Source organism: Thamnophis elegans, chromosome 5 (assembly GCF_009769535.1).
Source record: "Thamnophis elegans isolate rThaEle1 chromosome 5, rThaEle1.pri, whole genome shotgun sequence".
NCBI lineage: Eukaryota > Metazoa > Chordata > Lepidosauria > Squamata > Colubridae > Thamnophis > Thamnophis elegans.
The window spans coordinates 92,011,731-92,025,017 of NC_045545.1; the positions used below are offsets into that span (position 1 = coordinate 92,011,731).

Below are 13,287 nucleotides of genomic sequence, written 5' to 3' on the forward strand. Positions count from 1 at the left end.
AACTTACACATAATGGACGCTGTAGTTAATGTCTATTTCATGCCAAACAGAACCAGTTCTTTGAAGAGACATACCGTTTATTCCTAAAGTAAAAGTTAAAAGAGATTCCCTCTTCCTAAGATTATACCAGTTTTTGCAATGACTTCATTTGGTGTTTATTAATCCCATATCATTACTGGTAAAATAACAGATGTAAACTCATTATTTTCCAGATTGTCCAAGAACTGTACATACCTGGACTGGTGATTCAGACAGAAAATGCAGGCGTTAAATGGCTAGGAAGTGGGATAATTTGCAGAGCTCCCTGTTTTTATTGGGGTTCACAAATGTAAATTGGGTGAATTGAATCAAACTGGATGATTAAAATTATCATTTATAAAATGTGCATAATTCAAAGATTCCCTTGAAATTCACTCCCTGACATTTTGTGTCCACAACAGCTTAATGTATTGGATCAAAAGCCATGTTGGACATCCATCTGAGTTTTTATGGGTGTGAATTAATCACAACTGCACTGGAAACAGATTTTACAACATTCAATGGAATATCACGATATACTTAGAGCCCACTCTAGGGTGTGAATTCTTAGTAAATGTCCATTTGCATGCATGGTTTATGAGGAAAAACGTGCACACACCTGTTTCTTAGATGAATTTGAACATTTCTCCAGTATTATAAAGGATATTCAGTAACGACACATTATACCCTTTCAACATTAAGTATTAATAAAAAAACCAAAGTACAGAAAACAAACACTATTGAAAACGAGTGTATACATTAATGTAAAAATAAATTTAAAAAATGTATTATCATGCCTGCCTATTTTATAATAGGCTAATTCTGCTTTGTTTATTTTTTCTTTTGGTGATTGAAAATAAAGGGGCCACACAAGTGTGAATATCCGTGATTTAAACAGTATTTATTTTGTGATAAGTTCTGTATAAGAATACCTATTAGCATTATCTGTTCTGATAAAGCCACTGTCAATTAAATATGCTAAATAGCTTTCCTAACAAATATAGCTAGTAGTTGTCTTTTAAAAAAGGAAAGGGGAAAAAATATGTGCACTTAAAATTCATGTATTTTTACAAAATACCACTTTTGCACTAAAAGGATGGGAATTGTCACATAAAACACCAGAGAAGTCGATGAGGTTTTCATCAGAACTTACAGCTGCATTTTTTTCTATCCATTTAAATGGATGTTTGTGCAAAATAGAATCTTTTTCTTCATCCTGAATGAGAAGTTTAGAGAAAGTGCAAAACGTATTTAAAATAGTGTATTTGTAACGCATAGTGAACAGCTTTTTCTATAGATTTTAAGTTTTACAGGGTATAAACTTTTAAAAAGGGAAGATCTGAGTTACTACGTATATACAATTACCATTTTTATACAATTTATAAATTACTTACAATTTTTTCTTCCAATAGCAAAACTGGTTTCTTATGGCACATCTATTAATTTATATTAATTTAATTTATAATTCATATATATGAGCACACTCAAGAGGGGAAAGAACAGGTTGCTACATAGGCAGCATTTTAATTATTATATATATTTGATAAAACAAAATCAAAAAATAGAAATGGGATGGGGAGTAGCATTTACTAGAGAGAGACATAGAGATAGAGATATAGTCAACCATATTATAAGAAAAGTCCAGTCGGTGAGTTTTAGGTTTAGACATCCTGGATTATTTTTCAAGAGCTCTTGAATATGAGGATTGTATTATTTCATGTCTGTAGATGTATTATTCTGTGTGATCTCCTGGGTTGCACAGGTTGCTATGGGATCTGATCTCGTTAATTTTAGCCTTCTGCCTGTTTTACCACAGAATACAGTTTCAAATTCCTAAAAAAAAAACCAATTCCAAGATGAATGAATAACATTTACGGCAACTCTATGCACAAAGATATCCCTAAAGTCAGTAAATACAGTGACATCTAAAGTTATGCAGCTTATCTCAAAAACTGTTTGCAGGGTTTTTTTTGTTGTTGTTGGGGTGGGTAGGTTAAAAAGTCCAGTTCATATAAATGTACTTGGGCAATGCAAATTATATTAGTAACAGTGATAACCAGCTACTTTAAGTTACTAGCCAATAACCTGGCATTGCCTGAGTATCTATTTATAGGGTGAAAATTTCCAGACCAAACCTAATTTCTAATGTTGGGTTTTCCCCCTTAGCAGAGGGAGCCCCCTTGTGGAGTACCGTGAAGCCGCTACTATGGCAACTCCACTGCGCTAAGAATAAAAACGGATCCTATTAATAATCAAATATTGTCCAAGGAACATTGAGGTATTACTATAACTTTCTTATTACAATGCTCTATATCCGTGATGGCGAATCTATGGCACTGCGGGCATGCCAGCCGTCGCCCCAGCTCAGTTCCATCGCGCATGCGTGCATGCCTCCTGCCGGCCAGCTGGTCTTTGTCTCTCTGCTGTGCATGCACAGGGAGTGGGACGCATGCAGAAGACACGCATATACTTGTGCAGGGGGGCCATGCGCGGGGGGCGCTCACATTGCGTTTTTGGGTCCTGGGCAGTGCCCCTGCGCCCTGTTTTGGCTTCCAGGTTGGTGCAGGAGGCCTTCCAGGCCCAAAACGGGGTGTGGTAGGGGGGAGGGTTCAGCATGCAATGCCCAAAAGGTTAGTCATCACTGCTATATATATTAACGGGGAGCTAACTGACCTTTTTCAGAGAATCTCCATGTCGCTCTTGAATATATTTTAGGAATGCTGTTGTCCATTGTAAGGTTGTTGCCTTGTCAGTGTCTGAAGTGCAGAACGGAACTAGAAGATTCAGTTCATCACAGCAAATCCTAATTCTGCGTCTAGAAATGCAGAGATAATCATGGCCAATTCTTGAACCCGAAAAGGCTTTCTACAGTTAGTCCTCAATTTACAACCATTCGTTGAGTGGGCTATTCAAAACCGTAAGGCCACTGGGGATAAGTGACCTACGGCCAGTCCTCGCACTTATGACCATCGCAGCATCCCCAGGGTCATGTGATCAAATTTTGTGCACTTGATAATGGGCACATGATTATGATGGTTGCAGCGGCCTCGGATTGTGTGAAGACCATTTCCAACCTTCCCAGGCGTCTTCTGACAAGCAAAATCAATGGAATCAACCATGTGATTCACTTTAACAACTGCAATGACTCGCTTGAGAACCAGGGTAAACTAAGTCATAAAATCAGGTGTGACTCACTTAACATCCACCTGGTTTACAAATGGAAATTCTGGTCCCAACTCTGGTGGTTAAGTTGAGGACTACCTGAATGTACAAACTCCACATTAAGTAACTAGTCAAATATACTTTTAAGGTTGTTGTTGTTATTATTATTATTAACAATATGAAGCATTTTTAAAAAGATATCAATATCCATCTTTAAATTAAGCTTGCCCCCTTGCCCCTGACACCCAAACAATACCCAGTCTGGTCTCATTCATTTCTCGTACTGCTTCATCTTATTTTGCTGTTCTGTGAAACATGACAAGCTGATAGAACCGTGTAAAAGATTCTTCTTGAATAAAAGAATGAGATTAGGGAAATCATCTGCTAGGAAATTAGATCACTATCAAGTCTTCCAGGGATTGTTGGAAGAAACGTCCTTCTGGATTCAGTTTCAAGTGGGGAGAAAGAAACTGGAAACATGGAGGCTGTTTGGAAAGATGGTTTTAATGGTGGACACGTGGTTTGAGGTCGTGGGGTGGGGGGATGAGAAGAGATGCTGAGAGTCCCTGAGTTTTATGCCCTCTCTGGGCTTTTGAATTTGAGCTTCTATTCTGATTGGTTGTCAGACTCATATCGGGCCATTCAGGGGCACTTGCTGGGTGATATAATCTTCCCAGGTGAAATGTGGTGAGATGGGTAGAATTCTAATCCTATCATATCTTGAGGGCCATGTCTTAATCCCCTCACCCTGGAGCTGAAGGGGGGAGCTGCAGGGAGCTGCTTTGTCTTTAAAACATGTTTCTCCTTTTCTCATCCAGGGAAATATAATATTCTGTCTTTTTAATATTCCCTAAAATATTTCCTTTTTCCAAGAGAGGGGTGGGTGCTAACTTCCTACAGGATCGACAGATGAAAAGTAATACTTCAATTATGTAATTCTAAAACCACCCTAAGTTTGCTCAGGTTTTGCTCTCTTGAGTAAAAGAAGAAGACTGATTATCCTTCTTCTGCAACTCTGCTAATCTCCCTCACTTTTTCCATCATGGGAAATTCAACAAAGCGAGCCCAGGAAGGATTGATGAATTAATGACACCTCAGAACACCCAATCCACCCTAGCCATAAATACTTGGGATGTTTGGGAAATTCCTCAGCTGGTCTAGTATTGCTGCCTGATGTTTGCAGTAAACTGATTTTGCTTAGTTTTGCTTCAAGTTTTCATTGAATCCATGGGTTAAGACCCAGCTCTCTGGAAAAGACTCTGATGCTGGGAAAGGGGGGGGGGAGAAAAGGGTGATCACCATTAAGTTAGACTCAGTTAAGGTGGGTGTCAAGCCCCTGTCGGAGTCTGAGATGGAAGATGAACAGCTGACAGAGAGCAGGAGAGTGGCTCCGTTGACTGTGGAGGAAACTGGGGAAGGACAAAGTCAGGCTGGGCAGAGCAGGAGAGAGGTAGAACAAGGGAGAAGGGGTTCAGATGAAGACCAGGGCCCACCCCCCTCCTCATCCTAGGGAGCAAAGGGAAGAATGCAGAAGAGAGCTTTCGTGGCTTACGAGGAAGGGCCCCGATTCCTTTCACAAGGCACACCTGGGGATGGAGTTTAAAGGAGAGGCAACTGGAAGGGGCGGTTGTCGGGAACAAATGCTGAATTCCTATAGTTTGGAGAGTTGTGGCCTGCATTCCTGGCATTCCTCTGGACTGTTTGAATTCTTTCCGTCCTTCTGTGTGCTTGTCTTGCTGGAATTATTCTTCCTTTCTGGGACTCATTATCTTGCCCTGCTGGAGTGATTGATTGCAGTCAGTCTGCTTACAGCGTTTGAACTGGAGTATCTGCAGGTTTGTGGGAGAGTTTTTCTCCAGGCTAGAGTAAAAGGGTCGTTGGGGACAAAGTTGGTGCCAATAAAGGGAGTCATATCCATTTTCTGCTTGTGTTGCCTTCGTGCCATGCCCCGGGTCATCACAGTGAGAATGAGGGAGCCACTGAAGACCTCAAAGAGTGGGGGGGAGGGGGGAGGAGGAGAGGCAAGAAGAGAGAGAGAAGGAAGAGGAGGAGAAGGCAAAGAGATGGGGGAGAGAGGGAGGAGGTAGAAGAGTAGGAGGAGGAGGGAGAGGGGGAGGAGGAAGGGAGACAGGAAGAGAGAGGGAGAAGAGAAGGGTGCTAACAAACATTGATTAAACTGTCACAAATTGGTAGGTCTAAGGGCCTTAACAACACTTTAGCCTTGTTGTGCCCTTGTGTAAAGGTGTTGCTGAGAAAATAAAAAAGAAACTATTTCAATATTATAATTCATATTGCACTATCATATTCTTTGCATTGTACAGTTGATTTGTTTTGAATGTGGAAAAAGAATATTTCCCCCCTCCCAAGAAATGCAGGCTAAGGAAGACACAAGGAAAGAAAGTTTGTTTCTGAAAATCAGTACATGATATTACGACCTGCTAGGATCTTTGCCCGTATGACTTGTAGAATGACCAAACCCTGTGTTCACCCTGTGTACAGTACTTTTAATTTGTGTGTTGGGGGTGTGTTCGTGTCAGTGGTGGGTTTCAAAAAAATTTAGAACCTCTACTGTAGGTGTGGCCTGCTTTGTGGGAGTGGCTTGCCGGGCATGTGACTGGGTGGGAGTGGCTTGCTGGTCATGTGACCAGGTGGGAATGGCTTGCTGGCCATGTGATCGAGTGGGAGTGGCTTGCCAGTCATGTGACTGGGTGGGCGTGGCCAACTTGTAAAATGTGATGAAACTTACTTAACAACGCTCTTGCTTAGCAACCAAAATGTTGGCTCAGAAACTCTGGCATTTGAAGCACGCAAGTCTTAAAGCTATCAAGTGACAAGACCCTTGCACCCCTAACCCTTTAGAAAAAACACCCCAAGAGTGTTCAAACTTGACAACTTTAAGACTTGTGGACTTCAACTCCCAGAATTCCTCCTCTCGCTCTTCATCTTGATGATGTGGGGACGGGCGGGGGGGGGGAGGGAGCTGGAACCGGTTCTAAACGGCACTGTAGATTTGTGGAGCCTCTTCTATTGAAGAGCTTAGAACTGGCAGGAACCCACCCCTGGTGCGTGTGTGCATTCGTTTTAATTCAAAAGGCTCACAAAAAGGAATTTGAAATACTTCCACAGAGAACAGCGAACTCAAGAAGCCGCCATTAGCAATTACCTTCTGTCTCTTTCCATCCGGTTGTGCCTCTCCCGGCGTTGGGAGATGCTGCCTTGGCTTCCGTTGTGAGTATTTTGGGTTGGCTGAACTGATTGCCAAGAACTCTGACCTGGCGCCGCATTTTGATTCTCGCACACATTCTGAATGTCACCGAGAGGCCTGCGCTGTATGTTGGTATCCAAGGGATGGATACGACTACGGCTTCTTCTGTTTATCGACTGCTTACATAAAGCCTCTCCTTTGCAAAAAAGAAAAAGGGAAAAGGAGTCCTATTTTGCCGTTGTCCGTTTACATCAAAATCATCATCTTCTTTTAATCGCCCCATAATTCTTTGCATTGCAACTGAATGAAGCGAGCAGTTTTAATGGCCAGATGCCCTTCCTGTCGCCAATGTGGAGTTTGGTTTAGCAGATATGTTCTCATTGTGCCCAGAGAAAGAAATATCTGCCTCTACCTAGGACTGAACTCACAGTCTCCTGATTGTGAGGTGAGAGCTCCGCCTGTAGGCCATCACCTCACTCCTTCGTGTATATCAAAATGATGGTGGAAAAATAATGTCACTCTCCAACCCCTCTGATTTACAGGTAGTCCTCAATTTAAAACCAGTGCAGGTAGTCTTCGACTTACAACAGTTCATTTAGTGACCATTCAAAGTTACAATAGCATTGAAAAATGTAACTTATGACCGATTTTCACAGTTATCACCTTTGCAACATCCCCATGATCATGTGACCAAAATTCAGATGCTTGGCAACTGGTTCATGTTTATGACCGTTGCTGTGTCCCAAGGTCATGTGATCTCCTTTGGCGACCTTCTGAAAAGAAAAGTCAATGGGGAAGCCGGATTCACTTAACAATTGGGTTATTGACTTGTCAGCTGCAGGGATTCACTTAACCACCAGGGCAAGAAAGGTGGTAAAATGGGGCAACACTCACTTAAAAATGTCTCACTTAACAACAGAAATTTTGGGTTCAATTGTGACCATAAGTCGAGGACTAGCTGTACTTCAAAGTTATGACAAACCTCTCTGGAGATACTTATGACCTGATTCCAAGGTTCTAATGGCCACCCCATCATGGGGTCAGGTGACTGCATGTTGGGGCTTGCAATCAGCCATTTTCAGTATCCTGTGGTCACATGGCCATGAGTTACAATTTTGCCAAAACTAATACAATACAATAGCAGAGTTGGAAGGGACCTTGGAGGTCTTCTAGTCCAACCCCCTGCCTAGGCAGGAAACCCTATACCATTTCAGACAAATGGCTATCCAACATCTTCTTAAAGACTTCTAGTGTTGGGGCATTCACAACTTCTGGAGGCAAGCTGTTCCACTGATTAATTGTTCTGTCAGGAAATTTCTCCTTGATTAGTTTCCATCCATTACTTCTTGTTCTACCCTCAGGTGCCTTGGAGACTAGTTTGACTCCCTCTTCTTTGTGGCAACCCCCGAGATATTGGAACACTGCTATCATGTCTCCCCTAGTCCTTCTTTCTATTAAACTAGACATACCCAGTTCCTGCAACCGTTCCTCATATGTTTTAGCCTCCAGTCCCCTAATCCTCTTTGTTGTTCTTCTCTGCACTCTTTCTAGAGTCTCCACATCTTTTCTACATTGTGGCAACCAAAACTGAATGCTGTATTCCAAGTGTGGCCTTACCAAGGCATTATAAAGTGGTATTAACACTTTATAATCGTGATCTCGATTGTATCCCTCTGTTTATGCTGACTTTTTTGGCAGCTGCTGCACACTGCTGGCTCATATTTATAGGATTCCAAGATCCCTCTCACAATTACTACTATTAATCATCAGGAGTTCACTTAAGGAACACTGCAAAAAAGGTCTAAAATTGGGTTGATCACATGGGTGACCTGTTTTGTGACCATCATGATTTATAACCATAGTGAGCAGCCTCCATTATGGGGGTAGGTTAAGGATTGCCTGTGTATAAATATTTTCCAGTAGAATATATAAAAATAGATCCGTCTACTAATACCTTCTTTTTTACTGATAAAAAATATGCAAATGTAAATGCATTTTAGGAGGGTTGCCAACAGAGGGGGGGGGGTGTCAAAGGGTAAAGAGGACAAACACAGCCATGCAATGGAAGTGCAGCTGATTTACATCTGTTGTAACACCCATAAAAAAGTAATAGGGTTTTATTCGCCCAGCTGTGGTCACTATTTTGAAATCTTTGACTCTTCCACAGAAACTTCTGCATCTTAGAAACATAAATACAGTTGCATCTTAGCAGGATGTTAAAAAGAAATATCTACAAGATATAGAAATTATGCCACCATTTTCAATTTAATAAAATCATTAAGCCATTTTTAAGAGAAATTGCCTTTCTAATATTCCCATTGAAATGCCTTATTGCAGGACAAAAATCAGTGTGAATACCAAAGGTGATCATTTATCCTTTAACTTATAATTCCTCTGCTAATTTGAAATTATTGCACCCTCTTAAATATATCCCTGCTGGCTGGCAAGTTATAACCCTAATCAATCATACAATAGTTAAACCTTATGGCTCCAGTTGCTTCTGACTTCAACAGCAGTAGATACACCTATCTACTGTACATATGGAACAAAATGCTGTTGAGTCTGGAGAACTGACCTAAATTCCTTCTCAGAAAAAGAAAAGTTTTTAGTTTGCTCAATTCTGATTATTTTCTGTTGCTTTTTCTAGTACTATACAAACAAAACACTAAAATTGAGACATTGTATTCAGTATTCATTGTATCCATTGATACAACAACATTCCCAGGGTCATCCATAACTTATTCATAACTTCCAAAGATATGAAAAAAAAATGTGGCGCTATTTGTATGAAACGTACTGTTAAAGTTTTTTTTTTTTAATCGAGATGCTCAAGAAGCTAACAGAATCATGAGGGGCGAAAAAATGTCACCATTTACCTCCCAATTTAATCCAAACATGTTCAGGTACAGCTTTATTTCTGGCACCAACTGTTTGTTTGCTAGTTTCAATTTCTTGCTGGTAACATACAGAAAAAGCTCGAGGCAATGCAAGGTCTTGATGTTTGACTGTTTCTACAACACTGGCTCCAGAGCTCTACATGGAAGAGAGAGAGGAAAAAACACCCTACATTTGTAAATATTGTAAATTTAGTTTGAAAGCAAGAAAATAGATTGGATAGGATACAAAGCAAAAGAGAAGACTTGGTGTTGTTTTACAAACTTGGTTTCGCTGTTCTTTGGACCGAGGCCAAATTTGTTGCTTCCATCAAACAACATCCAGTAAGTGACAAAAACCTATATCATTCAAAACTCAAGTTTGTAAATCCCTATGACAGGTTGTCCTCAACTTACAAGAGTTCATTAAGTGACCGTTCAAAGTTACAATGGAATTGAAAAAAGTGACTGATGACTGATTTTCATAGTTATGACCTTTGAAGCACTCCCATGCTCATATAATCAAAGTTCAGATGCTGAGCAACTGGTTCATATTTATGACCGTTGCTGTGTCCTGAGGTCACGTGATCCCCTTTTGCGACCTTCTGTCAAGCAAACAATAGGGAAGCCAGATTTACCTAACAACCAGGTTACTAACTTACCAACTGCAACGATTCGCTTAACAGCTATGGCAAGAAAGGTGGTAAAAATGGGCAAAATTCACTTGACAAACTTCTCACAGAAATTTAGGGCTCAGCTATGGTCGTAAGTCGAGGATGACCTGCACTGCCTTCGAGAGACCTGAATAATGTAAAGCGTCAACTGAAATGTCAAAGGAAGAATAAAAGAACAAACCTGCGCTTGTGCAGCATTGGTGTTTCCAGTTGCAGGAGAAGCTGTGTTTGGTGTAAAGACCGGGCATGTGAATTGCAATGCAGTGGTGGCAGTAGCAGCGGTCCTATTTTTCACTAAAGCAGTACATTTGTTCTGCTGCTGGTGGAGAGGAACACCCATCGCTTCTGAAGGATGGCGAATGAGGGTTACTAAACTATGAATGAGATCAATAAAAGAATAGAGCTTGTTTGAAATGAATCCTTATTTTTTTACATTCATAGTTCATTTCAGAATATTAGTTTAATATACACCAACCATATATCCAGACTAGGTATTTAACAGATAACTTTTTTTTTAATCCAAAGAAACATGCTTGCTTTTTAAACTTTTTGAAATAGTAACGAACTGCAGTAATAATTTATTTTTTATAAATATCTGCCTTCATGATACTGTAGAGTGGTAAGGTTTCCTATATAGCAATAGCACTTAGACTTATATACCGCTTTAGAGGGCTTTACAGCCTTCTCTAAGGGGTTTAGAATCAGCCTATGGCCCCCAACAATTTGGGCCCTCATTTTACCCACCTCGGAAGGATGGAAGGCTGAGTCAACCTTGAACCTAGTGGGATTCGAACTGCCAAATTGCAGGCAGCTGGCAGGAGCCTGCAGTACTCCACTCTAACCACTGCAACACCGTGGTTCATAGTTCCAAGCTAGTTTCTAAGTGTTCCCACTTTTTCAGATTTTCTGAATTCCCCACCACCACTTCTTGTCACTACATGTTATGAGAACTTCATGTAACTATTATGATGTATAGAGTCTGAGTTTTAAAAAAAAGTCTGATGCCTGTGTCATTTATTTCACACAGTCATTCAATGTGACTGTATGAGAAGGATATTTCCCCAACTAGTTCTATCAATTCAGTTGAACGGAGAACTAGAAACAAGCTATCTTTGTCGTCACATTTTGGGGAGACGAAGAGTAGCTTTTTAATTAATTTTTAATTTTCTTTACACTGTTGGCATCCTTCCCAAATTACTAGGCTCTGAGTGGTGAATAATAAGCAAACCCAGAAAAAAAATTCTGGAATATGATAGCAATAGTTTATACTACACTTGAAATGCACTATGGTAGGTTTATCTCAAACAAAATGCATCTTTAGTATTTTACAATGAATAAAAAGAGTAACTTTTATAAGAATCACAAATAAAGCCAGTTTAGAACCTGAACAAAGTCTAAACTATAATCTTGTGAGGAAAATCTGGTAGTGAAATTATTCATTGGCAATTTACAGTATGTCTAATTATTTATAGGACTATTGATTTCTGCATATATAGACTGGAAGCCAATGATCTTGTGACAAATTTTGAGTATCAGTCTAAACTTTCAGTATAAACTCTTTAGAAAGCACATATGCTTTGAAATCAGAAGTCAGTCACTATATCTTGAGTTGACCTTGACACATCCAAGCAGTTGTCTTGATAACATGGAAGTCATTTCCTATTCTTTTTTCCAGCATGTAGTTTTAACCCTTAATCTAACCTGAATCTTGGGATTTCTTTTGGGGTGGTGGATCCAAGTACAAACTAGTCTAAATCTGCTTGGTTTTCTGGTCAGACAAAATTGGCCTAGAAAATCTTTTTAGTGCAGGCAGAGGCATCTGTAGGGAGGAGGCAAACCACAATACGGTTGTCATGACATCATCACACAAGTGGTGCAAATTCTGTACTTGCATCATTCTTGCATTTACATAATGACATAATTTGCAGTGTGACATTACATCTTGTATGTCATCGTTTTGACATCTGGTTGTGTTAAGAGATGCTTCTAAGTGCAGGGAATTAGAGATTTATAAAGAGCACTCAAAGCTCCTCTCTCTTAGGCGTGATTCAATTAAAAGATTGCATTATTCTAAAAACCAGAGCACACAACTAATATGGGTAAGGATTCATATGGAAGTTTAAAATCAACCTTAATTAAATATAACTATCTTACTTTTAAAACCAAGGAAGCTGAAAATTGGAATGACTGTTCCTTGCTGTATGTGTATACCAGATGGTAAATAGTTATAATTAACTTGAATATAGTACTGATAATAATTTATTTCTGGAAAAAAAATATTCAATTAACATATAGTAAATATGTGTCCAAAGTTCAGCAGTTCCCTGGTTTTATTGATGAATCAATATTACCAGCAAATTGAATATGTTAAAAGAAAATAAAAATGAAACACACTTGTTAAGAGCTACTCCAGTTTCTTGAGTTTCTTGGCACCTGGGAATTTCAGTCTGGAGACTGTTGAATCTGTCTTCTAACCGAACACGGACTGCAGATTTGGTTCTGGATTCAGGAACTGCTGCTAAAGTTTCTGCAACTACATTTTCTTTATTTATGCTGCCCGAGGTTTCACTATATTTTAATTTTACTAAATTTTGCCCGCTGATATCTATGGAGTTCCCATTTGGTGCTTTTTCAGCTTGGCCTGGTGGTAGGCTAGATTCACTAAGCAACATCATCCTTAGCTCTTGAAAATCAATGTGCCCTAGACATTGATTAGGCCCTGTGAAACTGCTGTCAGAAGTCAAGCCAGACTGGCAGATAATGGGGTAGAGAGACTGGTTTCCAGAGCTGTTTGATGAGAAGCCACCTTGACTGCTAGTAGATGACGACAAGTAATGGGATTGATTTGCAGAATTGTTGGTTGAGAAGCAATTCAAGTTTAACCTACTTTCCACTTCATTTTCATTTGACTGGGCCTCCATATGGGAATAGAGTATATGCTGAAGCTGTGTGTATTCTATTTCTGTCATCTCCACCAGGCTGAGGTCTGTTGTGGTGAAGCTGAGATTGTGTTCACCAAAAGAGGAATCGGTGGGGCCTTCAACAACAGAACCAGAAGAAGCTTGATCTGTAACTACAGCCCGAGGTCCGGAGGCTTCAGACGCCTTGAGGGTTGTGTCTGACATGATTCTGAAGAATACCAATGCCACCACGTTTGGGGAACCAATGAATATCCAAAACCAAGAACACCCACCAGCTCGGTGAGCCAAAAGCTATGCAACAGTTCCAATCAGGGGCAAGCACTACGAAAGGAAGTCGATTGGCGTACCCCCCAAAATAAACACTTTTCGGATCCTTCTATGAAGAGCCGACCCTTCCCAACACAGCACAAACATGCCCAGCTACAGAAAGCTAG

General features: G+C 40.2%; 1 protein-coding gene across 1 annotated transcript; it reads right to left on the reverse strand.

The window, feature by feature from the left end:
* Positions 1 to 1,671: 1,671 nt before the first annotated feature.
* TCFL5 (transcription factor like 5) lies at positions 1,672 to 13,057 on the reverse strand. Its single transcript, XM_032219118.1, has 6 exons — positions 12,327 to 13,057; positions 10,114 to 10,306; positions 9,262 to 9,418; positions 6,344 to 6,581; positions 2,692 to 2,833; positions 1,672 to 1,851 (listed from the first exon to the last, which is right to left on the reverse strand). The coding sequence occupies exons 1-6, from the start codon at positions 13,055 to 13,057 to the stop codon at positions 1,729 to 1,731; spliced, it is 1,584 nt and encodes a 527-aa protein (XP_032075009.1). The 3' UTR covers positions 1,672 to 1,728.
* Between the last annotated feature and the right edge of the window lie 230 nt (positions 13,058 to 13,287).